The sequence below is a fragment of the Scleropages formosus genome, chromosome 8, assembly GCF_900964775.1.
Source record: "Scleropages formosus chromosome 8, fSclFor1.1, whole genome shotgun sequence".
NCBI lineage: Eukaryota > Metazoa > Chordata > Actinopteri > Osteoglossiformes > Osteoglossidae > Scleropages > Scleropages formosus.
The window spans coordinates 31771569-31793147 of record NC_041813.1 but is presented as its reverse complement, the minus strand read 5'-3'; the positions used below and the strand labels follow the sequence as shown (position 1 = coordinate 31793147).

General features: G+C 54.8%; 3 protein-coding genes across 3 annotated transcripts; 1 reads left to right on the top strand and 2 right to left on the bottom strand.

Moving 5' to 3' along the window:
* Positions 1-385: 385 nt before the first annotated feature.
* Positions 386-7372, bottom strand: paqr4a (progestin and adipoQ receptor family member IVa). The gene is made up of 3 exons (XM_018764291.2): positions 4886-7372; positions 4164-4382; positions 386-3572 (listed from the first exon to the last, which is right to left on the bottom strand). The coding sequence occupies exons 1-3, from the start codon at positions 5049-5051 to the stop codon at positions 3139-3141; spliced, it is 819 nt and encodes a 272-aa protein (XP_018619807.2). The 5' UTR covers positions 5052-7372; the 3' UTR covers positions 386-3138.
* Positions 7373-8671: 1299 nt separating this feature from the next.
* prf1.1 (perforin 1.1) lies at positions 8672-12753 on the top strand. Its single transcript, XM_018764478.2, has 5 exons — positions 8672-8904; positions 9830-10406; positions 10603-10741; positions 10845-11062; positions 11330-12753. The coding sequence occupies exons 2-5, from the start codon at positions 9874-9876 to the stop codon at positions 12186-12188; spliced, it is 1749 nt and encodes a 582-aa protein (XP_018619994.2). The 5' UTR covers positions 8672-8904; positions 9830-9873; the 3' UTR covers positions 12189-12753.
* Positions 12754-13421: 668 nt separating this feature from the next.
* LOC108941613 (elastin-like) lies at positions 13422-20759 on the bottom strand. Its single transcript, XM_018764377.1, has 21 exons — positions 20693-20759; positions 19679-19894; positions 19443-19550; positions 19195-19224; positions 18953-19033; positions 18818-18862; positions 17130-17186; positions 16597-16656; positions 16237-16284; positions 16031-16093; positions 15720-15761; positions 15587-15631; positions 15441-15506; positions 14971-15144; positions 14825-14881; positions 14681-14737; positions 14499-14564; positions 14138-14176; positions 14011-14049; positions 13716-13769; positions 13422-13596 (listed from the first exon to the last, which is right to left on the bottom strand). Exons 1-21 carry the CDS (start codon positions 20757-20759, stop codon positions 13592-13594), a joined length of 1419 nt encoding a protein of 472 aa, XP_018619893.1. The 3' UTR covers positions 13422-13591.
* Between the last annotated feature and the right edge of the window lie 820 nt (positions 20760-21579).

Here is a 21579-nt window from a genome sequence, read left to right as displayed (position 1 = left end):
CAGCTCGGGGACGTCTCGAGACGGGCAGCTCCTCCGGCTCTCCGAGATCAGCTGACCGCTTTATTGGTGGAAGTCGTCTAAATGAGTTAACGTGGCCCATCCACTCATTACAGAAAGGTCCCGAGTGCCGGGGAGGGAGGAGGGAAACCCGTGAGCGGGCTGATGGCCCGGAGGGCTCCCCGGCGCAATCCTTAGGCCACCTGCTCACACACTCTGACCCCAGCGACGCACTTCTTCCAAGCGTGCATCTCCAAACCTTGTCACAAATGACATTTATGTGAAAGTTGAGCAGCTTGTATCTCGGCGGCTGTGGAAGTGACACGTGTGAGCGCCAGGTGTGACTGTGAGACACATTCCAGGGGACACAAATGAGCAGCACTGCACCTTTAGAAATATAGACATCGGTTTATTGCACAATCGTCGCAGGAGCGTGACGGCTGGGGTCTGCCGTTGCCTCGGAAATGAAACGCGCAACGTGAACAGGGAGGGCGGATGTGGCACAACAATCACACGGTGACACGTTGGGCAAAGGGGCTCAGTGTTACACGCAAAAGAAGGGACTCGGACTCGGTGCGCGGCCCACGCAGACACCGCCGCTCCGCCACGGTGCCGTTCACGCGTGGATGAGCTCGGTGCGGTGGGCCGGGCCCCGCAGGGTAGTAGTGCATGGGAGGGACAGACAACGCCAAAGATGCTGAGATCATGACGGAGGTTCAAAGGAGGAAGAGGCCACTGTCCATTAAGAGAGTGAGAGAGAGACAGACAGACAGACCCCAGCCGAACAGGAGCACCTCCCACATTTACACATATTAAACAGTATTGTTATTAGTACTAGTCACCCTGCGGGTAATAATGACAATAAGAAGAGCATAAGAGCAGTGACAATCCATATGTTGCGCACAATCAGACAGGGTATCCGGCACCTGTGTACTGTAAAAAAAGACCCAGTGTGTTCATGTGTTCACACATCGCTTCCGTCCTTGTTCCCAACGAGTGGACGTGCGGCCGAGGAACAGCCAAGGACTCATTACGTGGTTCCATTTCTATAAAAAGTGTAAAACGCATCTGTGGAAAATGGGAAATATGCAACCCACCCCCACCCCCACCCTACCCCCCAGGTGGTCTGCTGAAACCAAAAGGACCAAAGTGTCTGCGATAAAACTCGAAGAAACCTGAGACAGGAGGCTCGCCCACGACACGTGTCGTCGTCCCAAGTCGTACGCTTGTTCCGAAATTAGAGATCGCGTCGGTGCAGCGGACACGTCCCCCTCTTGTTTGTTTGGAATTATGCATAGATACTGTGTGGTGATCAGAGGTATTCGCACCCGTGGTGTCTCCCGTCCTGTCCCCCAGCGCACGCCGCACCAATGGCACCTCAACGTATGGCTACGAGAGATGGTGCCCCGTCTCAGGTGGACAGAGGCCCTGTGGACATGTCTCTCTCGCGACTGCGTTAGCATCCGATGTCCCCGATTAAAAAAAGCACACGGTCAACGGTTGCGTCCAGTCGTGTTGCCGCTGCCGGAGGCGGCGGAATGGCGAAGCGACAGACCCAGGTCTCCGAGTCACCACGGTAACGGGAGTTGCTGCTGATGGTCAACGATTCCGCAACCCCTACTTCGGTTTGTTTTTAAAATTCAGATGTGGAATAAATAATGCATATTTCTGTATTTACACACACACACACTCACGTTTACCCTGCTGGACTTTAACCTAGGTAGTGACTCACTTTGGCCCAAAGCCCTTCACAAAAGTCAACAGTACAGTTTCATCTGATGAGACATTCATGTATTGCCTGTGTATTGCTCCTCCTGCCCTGTCCATCAGCTAAGGGTTGGGCGTGTGGTGTGTGTGTGCGTGTGCCCGTGTGCCCGTGTTCTCCGCTACAGTCACCAGCCATTAGAAGGAGAAACTGTCACGTGATAACCCGGAGGTGGAACTGGGTGCGTGTGCGAGCGACCCGACTCCAGACCTCAAGTGCTGAAAGTGGCTGCTCCCGACAAGCGACACGCGACACGCAACTCGACACGGAAGTGGCCGAACGCCCCAGGGACGCAGTCGTGTTTCAGCACGATGAAGCTGACGAGCGACTCTGGGGGGACACATCTCGCACACTTTCCTACATCAATATGTCCAGCTCTATAAGTGCTGTGGACTTGTGGGGTTCCTGTCCTCCAGAGCGACTCGGTCCAGAATGCAGCGCGGCCGCGAGGTGCGTCACTGGGAGAAGGTCGTGAGGTCAAGGTCACGGTGAGCGTCCCTGCACTCAAACTCTCGTCCCCGTGCCAGTTCCTCTCCGACCTGTGAGCTGCGGAGAAGACTGTCGCAACCACAGACGAACACGGTGGAACGCAGTAAACCACGGCAACCCTCACCCGCTCGGGCAGGAGAAACACCTGAAAGGAAAGCTCTGATACTGTTGGGGAAAAATTATTTGGCATGCGGCCAGTAAAAGGTGAAGAACTCAGGTGAGGCGTCCAGCGACGACACTGTTTTACTCGCTCCAAACTCGTCGGCGCTGGTAACATCAAGGTAAAAATTGCCACCTGTGACACGGCACTTTAAAACTAAACCCGTTGAGGCTCACAAGAGAGGAGCGTCTCGTGTGCGCGTGAGCGGAAACAAGTGAATAAAATAAATAAATAAATTTTAAAAAGTGAAGGATGGAACCGTGGGGCCGCCGGACGCCACGCGGAGCAAGAAGGGCGCATCCCGGAGCTCCATTGCGGCACCGTGCACTCGGAGCCGAGCCGCGCGCCGGAGGGCAGCCGTCGTCCGCACGGCAGAATGAAGCGTAAACGTGAACGGGCTGAGTTCACACACTCGGCCCCCTCAGCTCCCTCCTTCACACACAACCGTTTCCAGGGGACCAAGGAAACATTCTCAGCAAAGTAGTTCTCAAGTAGGAGCTGCTCAAGTAGTTCCAGTGCATTTTCTCCAGGGTCACCGAGAGCCTGGTACGTATGTGCGTGTGTGTCTGTGTGTGTGTGTGATTCCTGAACACGCCTTCCCAAACACCAGGCTCACGCCGAGGCGTGCGTCCTCCGACCGGTCCGGGACACTTGTGAAAAGCCCACCCGGGGACATTCCACGAGTCACCTGATAAAAGACATCCCCCCACCCCACCCCCGTGCGGCGTCAGTCCGGGGGACAGTGGTAGCTGTTGATCCAGAGCAGGTCGTCGCGAACGCCCCAGTGCAGGTAGAGGATGGAGCCGACGACGAGCACGTGCATGATCTGGTGGCTGTTGCACCAGTAGTCGAAGAGGCCCGGCCGGAAGCGCTCCGGGACACGGCTGATGTTGATGATGCCGCCGAGCAGCGCCAGCGAGTCCATGGTGAGGAAGTGGCGCAGCGAGGTGGGGGCGCCGCCGCCGACGCCCACCCAGCGCAGCACGAAGAAGGAGAAGCGAAAGAGCGCCTGCCAGGCGAAGGAGCGCAGGCGGCGCACGTTGTTGCGCGCCGTGATGGCGCAGTAGATGGCGTAGCTGGAGAGCAGGATGTAGAGCAGCAGGGCTGTGCTGCGGATGAACGGGTAGCAGAGCAGGGTGCTGTACAGGATGGGTAGGGCACCTGCGCACGCACACGCACACACACACAAACTGGTTACAGAAGGTCAGTGTGCACCTCCAGCCGCTATTATATCCTCTCTCTGTCCCTCAGAGCTGCTGAATCTCTGTGAAATATGAGCTTCAAACCCATCTCTATCAGACCCCACTTCTCTCCTGACAGCTCCATAAATGCATCCAACACCATCTGCAATGACTGTCTGGGTATTTGCTATCTGAATCTAAATTCCATAGGCAGAGCTGAACGAGCTCCCTCTGCCTCTCACAGCTGCTGAATCCCTCCCAACAGCAATGCTATGATTATCTATGCATCTGCTATTTGAATGTCACTCCTGGAGGAACTACTGGAGGGATGTGAACCAGTAACATGGTGGTGTCTGATACACAAGCTACGTGTGTGTGTGTGTGTGTGTGTGTGTGGGTGTCTAAAGCTCTTTGCTTGCTCTTGATGCGCTGTTTACCCTCGGCTGTACGCCACTTGGGAAGGAAGCGTCTGACACACAAACTACTTAACGTTCTCCTCCACCGTTGACAATGCGCGAACAAAGAACACAGGCGCGCCCGGGTACCGCGGTACAGTCCGGCCCCGACCTACCCAAAGTGTTGATCATGCAGATGCCGCACATGTCGAGGGTGAGCAGCGTGTGGTACACGGACTCTCCGCCCTCGTGGTTCATGAACAGGTGGTAGACGACGGAGCCCAGCTGCGGCGAGAGGCACGCCAGAAAGTGGACCACGCCGAGCCACGTGACGCTGATCTGAGACCACGGGATGTTGAGGGGCAGCAGCACCAAGAAGCACAGCAGCGGGATGCCTGCGGGGGAAGGGGAGGGGGGGCATGGCAGACACGGGGTCCGGTCACACTGGGGCTCTCGCACCTTCACAAACACGCAGCTTTCCACCTCTCCTGGTCCTGACCTGGTCATCCTGCCCGTGACCTTTAACACCCGGTGCTACATTCATCCCCTCCTGGACGTGCCTCTGAGGTCACGCGGTCCTTTGCGGGGGATGACACCCCTGGAAGCAGCCGGGGTGCGACTCGCCCAGGTACAGCACCAGGGTACGGACAGTGACAAAGCAGCAGGCGCTTTCAGAACCGCTCACAGGAGTTCTAGATGTCGCGGCTCGGGGTGGCTGGGTGGGTGAGTGCGCGCGCTGCCACCTGCACTTCGTCCGATCGAACGCGACATCGACCTCGCGCGCGAGCCGCCGGGACGTCGCGCATCTCCCCTCGCGCGGGGAGGGGGATGCGCAGACGCGGATGCGCAGAGGACCGCGTGTCGTGTCGTGTCGTGTCGCTCGGCGCTCGCTGCTCACCGTGCGTGTAGATGTTGCCGAGCTCGTTGTGCAGGTAGAAGAGGCTGCGCACGCAGTCGTGCACCGAGGACACGGGCCGGTAGCCCGTCAGCACGTACTTGTTGAACTGCAGGTGCGGAGGGGAGCTGGCCCAGTCGAGCAGTCGCGGCCCGTCCAGGAAGGCCATGGCCGCTCAAAACACACACAGGCAAAAGTGGCACAGTCCGAAAAAAGAGACAGAGTGAGAGTTGAAACACACAGCGGCGCGAACGTCCCTCTCGTTCTGGGGCGCTTTCGCCTCAGAGTGCGCTGTCAGCTAGCTAGCATGCTAACGCCGGCGGACGTGGACTGCAGGCGGGATGGAGTCGTAGCTGCTGCTGCTGCTGCTACTTCTCGTGCCGGAAAAACGGCCGGGCGCGAGCGAGAAGCTCCTCTTCTTCCCTTCAGCTCGAGTCCGTTTTTGTCCCGTTAAAAAGCTCCGTTTCTGTCACCCGCACGAACAGGCCGCAGGCCTCATGTTTCGCCGCAGACACGAGGTGCCGGAGACCCACGCGAGTCATTTTGACTCCGAGATGCAGACAAAATTAAGGGCAAAATCGGCGAACGCGTCGAAATGCAGCTCATTCCGTCCGGAGACTCGCTCGGGGTTCCTGCTTCCAGCGAGCGGCACCGTAGCGCAACATGAGGGACCGTCGTTCGCACACCGCTCGCACACCGGGGAAACGAGGCTCCGGCATTCATAAACAGTAAATACAGAGAGAGGAAAAGTACATCCAACTTTGCTCTTCCTGTCAACAGTCACTGGGGGACCCGTTTCCCCGACTGTATTAGAGCAGCGCTACTGGAAAATGAAGCAGTTCTTTCTGTGTGTGACGGAAAAAAAAAAAGAGACCAGAAGTGCAGGAGAAATAACGTGAACAATTGTTCCCCTCAACTAGTCGATCGGGAGAAGGATGTGTGTCACGGGAGCGCGCGCTCCGTAGCGGAGCATTAGCTGGATGCTAAACGGGCACTGCAGGTCAACTAGCGCTTCGTTAGCAACCAAGCCTGGTTAATCTCGCTCGCTCTCTCTCTCTCTCTCTCTCTCTCTCTCTCTCTCTCTCACACACACACACACACTACACTATGGAGAAAAAACTGTTCGTTCTGCGTAGTTATCGCTTATTCCGCGACACACGGACGGACCATTCATCGCTCTCGCTCATCATGTCTAGGTGCCACTTTTCCCGGGTTTGAATGGTCCGGTCCGGTCCAGTCCGGTCTCCTGTCCCGCTCCCCGGTCCTCAGCGCTTTCTCGGCTCCTCGGCAGCTTTACGTTGTTGTTTTAGTTCAGTGCGAGCAGAGCGGCGCCAGAGTGAGTGAAAAGTGTCCCTTCCGTTGTCGACTCGCTCGCTGGTTCCCCGGAAGGCGCAGAAATGTCTTACTTCCATCGATCCGATCCGAACCGAACCGAACTGATGTGAGCAGAGCAGAGCAGAGCGGGAGTCCTCCGGTGTCCCGGACCAAGAGCGGCTCCCTGTCCGTCCGGCGCGTCGGTGTCCCGTTGCTTACTGTGGGCAAATCGACCGTTTTTGGAGCGAGAGGGGAAAGACGGCAGAAGCCGGCCGGAGGACAGAGAAGGTTCCGTTCGGACTGGCGTTGCAGTGACCGGCAGCTTCGGTGTCCGCGAGGCCCGTGGGGGAGGGAGAAATCTCTCTTTCCGTCCGAGCCTGCAGGCTGTCACACTGGGAGGCGCGCGCAGACACGGGCTCCTCCGTCTCCAGCTCCGTGCGGCGCTCCGGCGTATCCGTCCGTCCGCCCGCCCGCCGCTGTTGCGGCGCTCCGGGAACCGGCCTCACGGACGCGGGATCCGGCCCGGGACGAGGGACGAAGCCCCGAACACCGTCACAGGACAACGTGCTTCATTGTCACATGACATATCATGTCATGTAAAACTGATGTCCGCGCGGAGCGACTTGGTGTCGCGCGGCCCCTCGTCTCGACAGGCGCTTCCGCACTTCTGTTCTGCAGTTTCACTTATTTATAATGTCCGAGTGGAAGAGTACAGTTGGAGTATCTGTGCGGCTACAGTATCAAAATATGTCCGGAATGATATTCTGTGTAAATGCCGAAGGTCACTCTTCCCCCCTGTTTTATTGTTATTGCTATCAAGGTATGAATGGTGTGCTGCGCTGGGACAAACCACGCGTCCCCCCATTCATTATTGCTGTGGATCGCGAATTTTTTGATCCAAGCAGAGGGCACGCGTCGCTAGCAACTGCGCCTGTGCGCTGCTCTGTGACGTCAACGCTCATCGACTGTGACGTCATCCGAAGATTAAAATGACGCAACGCCGAAGCCTGAAATGTGCGCAGTGACCGCGCGCGGTAGCTAAAGTAACGAGGAGATAATTTTCCTCCCGCGGTTGCCGTAGCGTTTTATCGCGTTACAGACACCGGAAACAGATCGTTTAATAGCAATTCCGTATTTTGTAGTAATTCATTAACACTGGAAGCACCATCAACACAACCGCTGCATTTTGAGTGTCATGTCACGCTGCTTTGTACGAATTTTCCTGCGGGAAATAAAGAAATAATAAAGTCCTCTACTGCAGGATGCTGTGAGCGTGTGCGATAACGCCAGTTTGCTCCAGGAGGGGGCGCTCGCGTTGCAGACACGCAGAGCTCAACCAGAGGCTGAAGCCTGAAGGAGAAAGGAAAGATCTTTGGACGTGCAAGGAAACAAAGCAATGATAAAACCACAAATTAATAAGGCACAACACATTAATACATAAAACACTAAGTGATTCCCAAACCGATGAGGACAACAATTGCACATGAAGACAAATAGCTGAATGAGGAGAAATTATAGTAAAGCGATGGCTGTCCGTCTTCGGTTCTGTTCTGATCCGGTCCGTGGAAAAAGGGTCTGCTGGCACAGCTCTTCTCTCAGTCCCCTTTACACACATCACACCACTTTCCGTACCCTGGTAAATGTTCTCAGCCCCTGACATCCTGTTTTCTACTGAACGTACCTTTCTGCACATTGTGGACAACTTACTGGTAAATAAGGTGTGGAATATGTAAATTAGCTGGCCGCTCCTACACGCAAGTCACTCACCACCATCTGTGGACCACATTCTCACGTGATGTCAACCGAAATGTGGAAGCAGTGCATTCAAGCTGAAACTGCATGTTCTATGACCATTTATACCTCTTGCAGGCGAAAAGAAGCCAGTATCACCAAGTGTTGTAAACCAGACAAAATCAGAACTTTCAGTTCGGCAGTTGTGTATCACGTTCGCTGACACGAGTCAACCTTGTGGTGCAGCCCAGCGAGGAAAAGAGCCGAGAGCCAGAGTATGAACTCATTCCCTTACAGGGCGTGGCTCTCGGTGCCCAGAACTAGAGAATGAGCACAAGGAGACAAGGACGCTGTCCCGTCCTCTGGTCTCTGTGTCCACCCAGCGCACCGTCCCCACCCTGGGCACGCAGGTTTCCGTGTCCGGAAGCCGCCGGCCTCTTACGTGCACAGGAAGTTGCTCAGGAAAGCTGTAATAACTCAAAAACAAGATCCTACCACCACAGTCTGCTGTCAGCTTTTTCTTTTGGACACTGACAATCACTTGTGTCCAATACTGCTGAACTGAAAACCGAACAATTCCATTAAAAATGGGTCACTTAAACTGGGGACCTCAGGCGCTAGTCCCCATCTGCAGGTTCACCTCCCCACCCACCCCCATCAGGCCTCAGTTGGCCAGCTCTCAGTGTCTTCTCCTCTTCGCTGAACAAGAGGTGCAAAGGCCCCTGGTGAGAGTTTGACAGGAACATGACGCGCAGAGTTCTCGACATCGACCACCTGACTCCGCCCAGCGACACCCTCAGCGAAACCACGGCCTCGTCGGTTTCGTTCTCTCATCGCCAGTCTTTGTCAGCAGGTTGCTCTACATCAGACTTCACACCTCCGCTCTTCCCCGAGCCCCCCCACCACGCTCCTCACCTCAAAGTGGAACAGCAGCAGCGCTGGGCAGACATTCGGCAGAGAGGAGACCGGCCGTGTAGGTAAGAATCACCCTCACGCAGGACCCCCACCTGCCGTTAACACGCTCTACACACACGGGCAAACGCATCGGTGTCGAAATGCAACTCGGCCCATTTCTACCCTCGAGAATGGGATTGCGCAGCACGGCACCAAAGCGTGGCTGAAGAACCGGCAATGACAACATCTGAGGAGATGCTCTGTGCTTACTTAACTTACTGTGATGAGCTACTTACAGTTTTGTACCATTTATACTGCTGGGTAATTTTTACTGGCGCAGTTTAGGGTAAGTACTTCGCTCAGGGGTGTTACAGTCGGAGGTGGGATTCAAACCTTTGGGTCCGAAGACAGCAGCTCTACCCGCTAGGTTACCAGGTGCCCAGAAGCTTTGTTTTGACAAGTATCAGTGCCATCCTACCCAGAAGTGGTGTATTAAAGGTATATCGGAGTGTGCGAAACGTGGTTCTGTTACCTTGTCTGCCTTCAGCACACCTGTGAGGAGGACTCAGTGATGGGGGAGATAATCTGCACAGCTCTCCGTGCAGCAGAAATTGATGATAGCATCAGTGCTTGATTCTTCACTGGGCTGTTTTACCCAAAGCAGCTTATAGAACATGAGAAATAATTGTACATATTTTACAAACACAAAATGCAGGTAAAAAAAAAAGAGCTAAGGTTCCTGCTAAGTTGCCTCCTCTGGGGTACAAGAGCTGGGCAGAGGACTTGGCAGAACTCGCTTGGGGGGCCTCCTTTTAAGTTTGTTTCGAGCGACTTGAGCGTCACACACCTCGGGTCTCATCTCTCACTCACACACACACACACACACACACACACACACAACTGGATCGACACAGCTCACGATAGCGCAAACGTTCGCACTGTGGAATACAAGACCGCAGAAGAGTCGAGTGACAACACTTCTTCAGGTCTCTTCTAATTTCATTGCAGGGAGAGAGAAGCCATTCGATCGCCAACGTCCAGAGCCCTTTGAAATGCTCCTGTCAGTCATTTGCTCCTGGGTGGGGCTCGCGCTGCTGTCCTTGCCCACCCCCACGAGCCCATACTGCGTCACCGTCCGGGGCCCCGAATGCGACGACGTCGAGTTTGCACCCGGCTCCACTCTGGCAGGCGAAGGCTTTGACATCACCAAGATGCAGCGTAAAGGGGCCTACGTCATCGACACGAGCACCTGGAAGCGCAGAGACAAAACGTGCACCATATGCCACAACCCGTACCTGCAGAAGAAGCAGAAGCTTCCCTTGTCCATCGTGGACTGGAGACCCAATCACCAGTGCAGCCTGAAAATCGCCAGTGCCCTGCATGAGTCTAGCGAGGCCCTGGTGAGCTCCTCCACCAAGAGTGTGCAGAACAACTGGGAAAGCAGCCTGGAGCTCAGTCACAAGAACTTCAGAGGGTCGCTGATGTTGGCAGGAACCAATTCCAAACTGGCAGAGTACTCGATGGAGAAAACCAAGAAGGACAGGTTCAGCTTCACCAGCCACCACGTGTCGTGTCGGTACTACAGGTGAGAAGGTTCTAGTGAATGTGGGGTGCAGCACATGGACCCGCAGTGGTAGCATGCACTAGTTAAGGATGCTGGTTCAAGCTTCATTGCTGTTACCTTGAGAAAGACGCATTGTCTGAATTGACCCAGTAAAACCAAGTGAACAACTACAAAGTGAGCCTGAATTTTTCGATCCTCCATCTCTTTCGCCATGTAGCTACAGGTTGTCCAGCTCGCCTTCCATTCATCCAGAGTTCCAGCAAGCAATGAAGAAACTCCCCAAGAAGTACAACCAAAACAGCAAGGCACACTACTACAAGTTCATCGACATCTTCGGCACTCATTACATCACCAAGGTATTGGGGGAGGGTGGGCAGTAGGAAAAATGCACGCTGTTGAAAACCCCCATCGTCCCCCCTCTGGCCACACCCCGCTTGATCACGTTTCGCTTTCTTGTAGGTGGACCTGGGTGGCAGCATCAGTACGGTGACCAGCATCAGGCAGTGCGAGGCTGCCCTACAGGGCCTTAGCGTGGACGAGGTCAAGATGTGCCTGGACGTCGAGGCAGCCGCCAACGTGGGGGAGAAGGTCAACATGAAGACGAAGGCTCAGCACTGCCAGGAAGACCGCAACAAGCTGGAGAACCGCGCCAGTTTCTCTAGCAAGTTCAACGACAGGTACCCCGCGTGCCGTGACCAGCGCCCTCCTCCACCGATCACCGAAGTGGCTAGAAGTCGGTCTTGTCATGGTAGCCTCGGTAGGATTCACCTTTGGGCCAGAACCGTTCTGTTAGGTCAATGCACTGGGCGTGTCAAGTTGCATTGGGTGACACTTTGGGGGGTTTTTTTTTTTTTTTTTTTTTGCCGGCGCCTCTTGTCCTACCTAAAGGGCCTTGACGAACCGCCAGGGCAGAAGCGTCCGCTGAATTAACTTGTCTCTCACAGATTCACAGAGATCCAGGGTGGCCACACCACGGAGCCAGAGCTCATGTTCTCACCCACCAAGAACCCCGAGGCATACAAGGAGTGGATGTTGTCGCTGCAAACCATCCCGGACCTGATCTCCTACTCGCTGGACTCGCTGCACGAACTGCTGCCCCCATCGAACCCCTTAGCCCAAAACCTGCAGCGCGCCATCAGTCACTACATCCTGGAGCGGGCGCTCTGGAAGAATTGCTCGGAGCCCTGCCCCACCGGGGTGAAGACGAACCCAAAGGACTCGTGCGTGTGCAGCTGCCACAACAACCCGGGAGTGACACCCAACTGCTGCCCCACGAAAAGAGGACAAGCGAGGGTGAAGGTGACCATCCAGAGAGCCACCGACCTGTGGGGCGACTACAACACGGGCACCGACGGCTACGTCAAGGTGTCCCACATGGGTGTCCCGGTGGGTCGCACCCGAATCATCTACAACACCAACCACCCTTACTGGGGCGACGTGTTCGACATGGGTCTGGTGGTGCTCTCGGCAGGGGACAGCGTGAAGCTGGAGGTGTGGGACGAGGACAACAAGTGGGACGACGATCTGCTGGGCACCTGCAACGTCAAGCTGGCGGCTGGCGTGAAGGAGGACATATGCGGTCTGAACCACGGGCAGCTCTACTACAAGGTGGAGGTGGAGTGCGCGCCCAGCCTCGGCGGGGGGTCCTGCAGCGACTACGTTGGCTCTCCGCTGAACTGGCACATGCAGAAGGCCTACGTGTCCCGAAACGCGCTGCCCGTCCCAAGCAAGATCCTCGAGAAACTGGGCGTGGTGTTCGACAACGGCACGGCCTTGGCCAACCGGAGCCGAAGTGACAGATGAAGCCTCGTGACGACCGACGTGACAAATTCACGAGAAAGGCCAGACGCTCGGGTCGGACATGGAGGGAATCTCGGGGGATGGGGAACGCCACTCAATCACCTGTGTACCTCCCAAACCAGAGAAAGCAAACGTTGCCTTCAACAAGCATGTAATGTAAAAAAGTTTTATGCTTCTTCAGAGCAGCCTTGCATTTTATTCACCTTCTTTTTCATGATACTTGGAGACTGCTCTGCTTATGGAGGATGAAAATTCCACACAGGCTGCACTGTTCCACTTCCACGGGTCTCTGGGATGTTTCCCTTGGCCCAAGGAAGCATTTATTTATATCTTCTTGCATATATTGTATACCTTGAATAAAAAAATGTAACATTACAGTTCTTTATTTGAATTTAAACATGGAAACCCAGCTTTTCCTTTGCATTTGCACTTTATAAAGTTGTAGCAGCCATAATGGGAGGTGCCCAGTTCTGGGAAGAGGGGGGTTATAATGCTTTATGCTTGTAATAATTTGCCTATTAAACTCTGGCATAAAGAACACCTTGTGATGCTCCAGTTCCACATTTTTGCTTAGGGCAGTAGCTTTAGGGAGAAGATTTTCATTCCTCAATGCCGGTCTGGTGCAGACGCCCAAACCCTTGCTCTCTTCTCAGCTCAGATATGAAAACAAACAGCTGCTCTGCCGAACAGCAGCAGGAGGAAGCAATGCGGTTTCCTGTGCTCTAATCAAATAAAATGATGCGTTTTGAAAACCATGGGTGAGACTATGACCCACTAAAAGGTTATACACAGAGGCAAACATCATACACGCAACACACCGTATTCTGTCCAGTGTGCAATTACACTGCATTTGTTATGTGCTTCATTCCACATAAATGTCATTTTAAATTGAGATTTCAGTCTGAATTCAAAACATTTAGCACGATTCAGATTTGCTCATAAGTACAGACTGCATTAAGAAACTCCAGATATTCGTCTGAACCATAATTGCAGTAAACTCGCAGCACCCACGGCGTACTTGGAGTAAAGCTTCAGTGATTCAGTTTCTATGTGCAGTGCCGTCTCCTGATGGGTATGAACCCGAGTACCGAGTGCGGTCTTCCTCGCTGACAAAAACCTATGGGTTAGGGTATGTGTCTGACTGCGCGCCCGTGTGTGCTCGCGCATTGTTCCACGTCATCCGGGACTTGACGTCACACCCGACTCATTAAGAAACGAAGGCAGGGACACGTGGAATGGACTTTGTGAGCTTTACTGGAATCCAGACAGAGGAACCAAACAGGGTGGGTGGAAGGGTCCACGGAAACAATAATACAGAAGTCAGTGGCCCTTACGGCAAAAAGAAAAAGACATTCGACAAAAGAAAGAGTGGACAAACGATGCGGAAAAGGACGCGCTCACTGCAGTCAGCCTGGAGGGGAAGAGGAGCAGAAAGAGTGCGCGGTTACCCGGGGACAGGATAACAGGACAGCGAGAGCGAGAGCGCCCGCGCAGAGGCACGTCCGCTCTGCCTGACGGCTTCCTCCTCACCTCGGTATCCATTGCCCAGGAATCCGTTGAGACCAAACTTGCTCTCCTTCCCCCCTGCGGGTGCGAGTGGACTGTTAAACCGAGCTAACAGCGAAGAGTACTCGTTACACAAATTACCGCAGTGCAATGCACCCGTGTCCCGGCACTAGTCGTATTCGGTACGCCAAGAGCCGTCAACGCCTCTGCGGACTCGGTTCAAAACATGTGGTCTTTCTCATTTGCAGTGCTGTTGACCAGTAAGGTACCGTTACTATCATACTTTGAGGAGTAAAGGAGTTGACAAGTGTCTACTCACCGTACGGGCCCTGGGCAGCCGCCAGGGGACCGCTGTACGCTGTAAGAGGTAGAGTGTAAAGTGAGCGAGGTGAACGCAGGTGCAGGGTACGGCTTCTACGTACAGGTGTGGCTCGGTTCGCCCCTACCTGCCGGCTGCACGCCCCCGTTTCCGTAAGTTCCGGTTCCTGAAACAGACAGACGGGCTCTCAATTTGAAAATACCACGTGGCCAAAATTTTATATTAGCAAGAGCTCAGAAAGTGACTGTCACTTTCTGGAAGTGCGAACCAAAATAAAAAGCCCAACAACAATTAGACAAAAGTGTAACTATGAGCCAAGAGAACAGAGGAAGTGTCTTTTAGTGTGTTTATAATTCAGGCCCGTAGGAAGACGAGCATTTAAGCGCCTGATTGCTTCATACAACAACTCGGTCACTATTTTTACTCCTTATTTAGGAGCTTAGAAAGTAGCCACAATCAGGTGGACTTGGTCGCAGAGAAAGACCCACCGTATTTGGTTGGCACTTTCCCCTCAGCCGCCATGGTCTGGGGATCATAAGGGTAGCCACCGTTTCCTGTGGGAGGGATCGATGGCAGGAACTTCGAGCGTTTGCCAGAACACCGAAAATATTTACGCAGTCTGTTAATGCCCGGTGATCCCCTCCAGTTCAACCCCAAACTCAGCCCTTACCGTCCAGTCCAGCAGGGACGACTGGGAGGCCATTGTAGGGCATCTGCACGATGCTCCCTGTGGTGAGTGGATGTCGGTTAACGGACGATAATACGTGTTAACATCTGCTATCGATCTGTAACGTCTTACGAGATCAGGAATTACCGTATTTCCCGGTCGAGTCTAACCCCAGCCCGCCTCCCAGGTCAACACCTAGAGCACCTGCAACATTCAGGGTTGTGTCACAGATGGGCCTTCACCTCATTTCAGCACGGTAAATGGCCCAGAGGGTACCATCCGTTGTTATTTACCCAGATCTCCATCAGCACCCAGCCCCAATGGCTGGACCGGCTGCCTCCCATAGGAAGGCTGAGCCCCACCGTAGCGGTCCGCCTTGCCGTTAACTCCCAGGCCAGCGGGCACCACGGGCTGGCCCCCGTAGGGCAGCTGAGGAGCAGCGGCTCCTGGAGCGCCACCGACACCCCCTACAAGGGTGAGACAGTGTCAGTGAATTATTCACATGTGACACTCTGACCGACTGTGCGGGGGAGATGCTCTGGTCAAATGACAGATAAGGACTCAGGAAGAATTGCGGGTGGCTGAGGCAAGAGAGAAGATCTCATGCTAAGCAGCTTCAGCACATGAAGCACAAGAAAAACTTTCCATTCTGACATTTAGCAGTGCAGTTTAGACAATGAGGGGGGTGGGGGGTCTTACTCCGCTCGCAGTATGGCTACTTGATCGGTGAGCAGTGAGAACAGCTCCCTGTTGGACAGGTTACCTGCTCTCTTTCCTGCTTTGCCTCCAAGTCCAGCAGCATCTGCAAGTACGGTGGGGTATCCCACTCCTGACACCAAAGAGAACCATCACCAGATGTGCAGCCATTGGAGCCGTCAGTTTCTCCAAGTAGAGGGGATCGGCGCTTACCGTTCCCGTAGCCATTGCCGATAGCTCCGTAACCGTTTCCATAGCCTAGAGAGACAGAGTACCTCATTACATCATACAGGAGGTGTCGCAGCAAGAGAAAGCAAAAGGGAAACATGAAAACACACAGACACACCTGCAGGTCGGGCTTTGCCCCCCTCACCCAGCCCAGCGGCACCTGAACGAAATGTAAAAATATCAAGCGAGGATCCAGCAGTTCAAAGAGCAGTCATTTTGGATAGAATTAAACAATAGCGATAAACAGCCACGGCTTTGTTTCTGGTTTCGATCTGCAGACCACGACGGAGCCATCGGCGACACTTAATTCTCTTTACATCGTATTCTGCCATTAAAACAGGTCTCAGTCATTTCGGGAGGGACATTGAGTCACAAACAGATCAGCAAGCTGTGGTTTTCTGGGGGCGGCTTCCAAGTCGTAACACTCACCTGTTCCATAACCGTTGGTGGAGCCTCCTCCCGGGTAACCCCCTCTCACGGCGCCACCAGAATCTGAAGAGAAACACGCAACGCGCACACTCAGTGACAGGAAGCCTTTCAAACGTTCGAAATGCAAACGCACAGATGCCAACTGCTCATGTACTGTGCCGGTGATCTGCAAGGGGAAGTCACGGAAGGCTCCGGGAAAAGCTCACCGCCTGCTCTGGCCTTTCCGCTGTCGAAGAATCCGCCTGGTCCCACACCTGATCGGGGCAACGCTCAGTGAGACAACACGACCTTGTACCTGATCCTCGCCACTTACAGCTGAGAGGAATCTAATCTCTGCTTGAACAATGACCGGTGACATGGCGAGAACGAGGTGTCTGTCAGGCGGCGCTCATGCACACACGCACGCACAGCTCTGTTTGTCAGTTAGGACAGAAGGTCAAGGATTACATTACACGTCTCGCTTTGTGGCGCCGTGTCTTCCTACAGACTTTGAGGAATGCGAACATGGGGTTTGCGCAGCAAAACGCCCCAGATCTGGGAAAGGCAGACAGACGTGTCGTGATCACCTGGTCCATAACCGTTGGCCCATCCCGCGCCCGGGTACCCTCCGGTCCAGGGGCCGTAACCTGGAAAACGAAGCTGTCACCACACAGCAGGACCGCAGAGAAAACGTGGGATCGCGTGACTTACCGGTGCAGACAGACATGTCTGTCTATCGAGACATTTGATCCAGGACTGATTGCATTCAATAGCACAAACGCAACGAAAGAGCAAAAAAAAGAAAACGATATTGAGCAGGAGGGGTGAAAGACATCTCAGGTGGTGCGGATGAATCTTGACGCATTCAAGTCAGTGCTTCCCTGAGAGCAAAACCAAGGTGGAAGACAAGTAGGTGTTACACACAGCTCAACAGCAGCCAAAACTCAGACACACACCAGGCAATATTTAATAATTAAAAAGAAATTAAAAAAATAAACACTGAACGAGACAAAGGCTGACAGTGACACGCGTGGGCCGACATGGAAGCCTGACGATGACGCGGACTCGCGTAAATGCAACGGGTAGCACATGCACACGCACAGCGGTCGCGCAGGTTTACCCGCTTTGGTGGCTTTGGCCCCCTGGCCGTTCTGCGGCGCGACTCCAGCGGCACGGCCTGGGGACCACAGAACCGTTACTACGGAAACCAGAGAGAAGCTCAGCCGAGCTCCACCGCACGCCTCCTTTCATGGCGCAATGACACTGATGTGCCTGCAGTCACAGTGAGCAACTGTTACCGTGCATCATTTTCCTTGAAGGACCCCAAGCAAAACCCACCCAGATCAACACTGACGGACGCACGCACGCAGTGATTTTCTCAAGGGTCCATGAGGAAGCTAGAGAGTGAAGATCACACACAGAACTTGGGCAGCTCAAAGTGATCTTAACCGGGGTTTATGAGCACTGTGACACCCCATACTTGCCCTCCGCCACAGAAAACGACCTCGAACCCTGCCAGCGTGCGGCTGGAGCACAAACGTAGGGTAAAGAGTGAAGTTGAGACAGACGTGTGGAGGATATGATGATTTTACTGGAGGATTAACAGAAGAGGTCATACTGTATGAAAACCCTCAGGGCCCAGTGCTTCGAGCGTCTCCCATCTGACATCACAATCGCAACACGGAGGTGCAGAAGAGCCAAGGTCGTCACCATGACAACAGTCCCCTGGGCAGGTCGTGGGGTGGAAGCGATTCCACGTTTAATGGCAAGAATGGCCAGCGCTGGGGGGGGGGGGGGGGGGGGGGCTGAGCATTGCCCCCCAGGTAAGACTCTCAAGGTTGCTAGTTGAAGGTAAGATCACATGTGTGTCACTACCCCCCAAGTCAAAGCAGTGTAGCACTGGGGCTGCTGCCAAAACTCAACGGCTAAATGACGACATCAAAAGGGAATTATGTGAAACAAGTGTGAATCGATGAGTCAGAAACACTTTTCAGCGTAAGATGAATACGTACTGCAAAAAACATTGAAACATGCACACACACACACACACACACACACACACACACACACATTAAAGCAGGCACAGTCAATCAACAGTAGGCCAACAGCTCAAGTTAAGTAGGGATGTTCAAATGAAGGGTAAGACCAAGATGGAGACCCGAGACATGAGGTCGTAGGTTAGAGCTCCACGTTTCTCTCTTCCTGTCCAGTCCTACTGGGCACAGGGGGGACAAGATGAAGACACAGACAGTGGACACAAGAGGAGGGGGGTGCTATACTGAGGGAGGGGGGGGGAAAGGGTGGGATAATGATGGGTACAGGAGCCAACACGACTGGCACTTCCCTGGACCTTTCGGTAGACGCTGATGGTGTTTAGAAGAGGAAGGGAACGCAGGAAATTCAGCGAAGAGGAAAGACAGCCCGGAGCCGACCAACGGGGACGTGCGCGTACGAGCGCAGGCCGGTACAAAGTAGTAGGCGGAGCTACAGCTCGCGTGCATTCCGATTGGCTCACCTGCTCCTGCTCCGGGACCCAGCCCCGCGGGGGGATACGCACCAACCCCCGGCCTGAAACCTGACAACAGGGCGAAATGAAGGTGTGCAGATGGACATGGCAATACAGATGTGTGAGGAAGGTAACAAGATTCCATCCTTTCCACATGGAATCGAAAGCAGGGAAGTGCGCCGCCGCAGCGACCCGGCCGTCGCCAAAATCACCACGTGCGCCAACAACGAGAAGCGCTCATCTTTGAGACGGCTGCCTTCTGAAGAAAGTGCTAGAACTAAGGAGGACGCGAGCGCACTGACCTCCGAGAGGCTGCCCGCCGTAGCCGAAGCCTTTAGCGCCGTACCCTGCGAACACACAGTTAAAGGCCGAGTGAACTTCCACCCGCCCTGGCGGGAGGCGGTGCCTCCGCAGCCGCCCGTCGCGCCATCGCTCACCTCCGCGCTGCTTTCCCAGCAGCTGGCCAACACCGAGTCCGTTCCCGAGCGCGGTCCCCAAACCGGGCCCCAGGCCAGCACCTGAAAGCAGAGCAGGACGAGCGGCGTGTAGGAGATCCGTCTCCCGCATAAGGATGAAGCACAGCTGTATCGTCGGTGCACTTCCACACCGATACACACATTATAGAGCACATTTCAAGATTTTCACCGCTATTTGTTTTAAGAAGGTAAATAAAACTTACCCATTCCAAACTGGGCACCAGGATAGCGACCTGCAGAACAATACAAACCGTGAAGGCAGGTAGTCTCGCAGGAGAGAAACTTTACTCGTTGAGCGGACGCTCTTCCCTGAAATCATCATTCTGGGAAACCAAGGTGTTTCGCACAGATTTCGTGGAGAACTAACATCTGTTAGATTTGGACGATGCCATTTTCGCGTGTGCGCGAGAAGCACTAGCCCCCCCGTGAGCCCCACGCGCAGATGCACCACCTGCTTTGCTGGGTCGCCCCCGGAACGGGACACCCCTGAACGGGCCGCTGGGAAACCGCCCTGCGCCGAAGCCCGGCCCCCCCTGCAGCGGAAGTGTCGGTCCTGGACCTGGAAGCACACGGACACCCCGCTGAGTGCGCGCAGAGGCTGAAAAGCACAGCGGTGCGGCGGTGCGCGTGCGTCTCGGTGCGATCCACGGTCACGTGGACGCTGCGGGTTAAGGAGCCGCAGCTCACCTCCAGCCTTAACTCCGCCAGCACCTGGGACGGGACCAAGAGCAGCACCTGGGGAGAGGGAGAGGGAGAGCCTCGCGTCCAGCAGTCGCTCACGTGCACACGTCTCACGCGCATATTCCAGCTCATTTAAGCTGACCACCTGACACAGACACACCGAGAAGGTCTCACCTCTGCCAGGCCCCAGTCTCCCCAGAGCGCTCCCTAGTGGCGGGACTCCTGTAAGACATGACAGGCAGCGGTTAGAGCAGAAGATGCAGCCGGTTTCCAGGTGAAGTTTGACACACACCTGTTAAGGGAGAGGAGGCTCGCTGTCGCAACCACAGCACATCAAATGTTGGGGATCAAAGAGAGAAGTATTACTTCTGACGTTTCCCCTTCCGTCTTTCGCGGATGACGGCCGTGGGGCTGCGCGGAATCTTGGAAAACATTCGGGGAGCGTAGACTTTTTCTTGCAAATTTTATGCATGGGGAATGCCACTCTCCTGAGCGTTTTAAAATGACGACGGGTCAGTCTCTGACATGAGCCCACCTTCACGCTCCTCAACACTCGGAGATCAAATGCAAAAGCGCACACGCTCAGGAGGACAAACTGAGACAGTTCACCGGACCGGGATCCAAAGCTCCCGACACGTTGGGGACGACGGGCAACACGCGCAGATCGGTTTTGCACGTATTTGCCCCCGCGATGGAATGGGAGAACTTGGTTGCCGGCAAGGAAAACGAGCGCTCGGTGATGTCGCAGGTATGTAAAGTGAGCAGATTTAATTGACAAATTCACTTTTTAAGCAACGCTGCGCTCCGTGGCGCTTCATGTGACGCTTCAGCGCAGACGGGAGTGTCGAGACAAGATGAGAGGTACAGAGGCCTGTGAAAATGCGCTGCCGTCAAGCGATGTCGAGCTCGCGGCTGCAGCGGAGCCTCTGTGGACGGAGAGGCACCGAATCGAAACGCTTCCGCAGGGCCACGGAACGTGCGACCGATGCGTCGGCTGCCCTCGCACCCCTCCCGTCTTACCTCCTTGCAGAGCCCGCTGGGTCAGGCAGAGTACGAGTGCCATCTGCAGGAGCGCGTGACCCACCATGATGGACGGACAGACGGAGGGACACGGCAGCTGAGCAGAGGAGAGGCACCACTAGGTGGGCGTCTGCTCATGTTCTTCTTATGTAGCTTTTTTTTTTTTTTTTTTTTTTTTTTAAATATTCCCAACCTCCAGTTTCAGATTACCCGCTCCCCTCCGCACCGCACCTCCCCCCCCCCCCAACACCTGCCTCCGATGATGGAGCGGAGCCTCCGGCACACAGGCACCAGACCCAGTGGAATGAGCTGTTGACACAGGGACAGACAATGTGGCTGAGCGAAGACAGCAGGAACAGGAAACCATGAGCTCAGCACTAATTAGCCGCTCGCACGCCTACAAGCGGCTCCCGTGTGTTACGGACACGGTCCGCAGCGAGGACTCTTACAGCGCCGCAAGTATTTATGTGCGCCGACGGCATTTTCAGCCCTCGGGACAAAAGACGCTGGGGGGGGATCAGGTGCAGGACGAGGGAACTTGGACAGAGACGAGGAAGGTTAAGTCACGGAGAGCATGTCCCCCGTCGAAAAGCACACGGTCCGCATCCAAACACGCACATCCTCCATATGGACGGAGAGGAACAGAGCCCCAATGTTCTCGGACCGGCCGCGAGCGCAGAGACCCGCCGCCCAGACATAATCGGGCGAGCAGCAGAATAAACACACAGCGGAGAGCAGAGAAAACAAAGAGGAGCGGAGCGGAGGACGCTCGGAAAGCGAGGAGGACAGGCCTGCTGGCGAGCTGCCCAGGGCACCGACACGCAGCGACGGTACTTTCTGCAGAAATAAAGTACACGTTTAGCGCAATAGCGGCACGAACGGTGGCA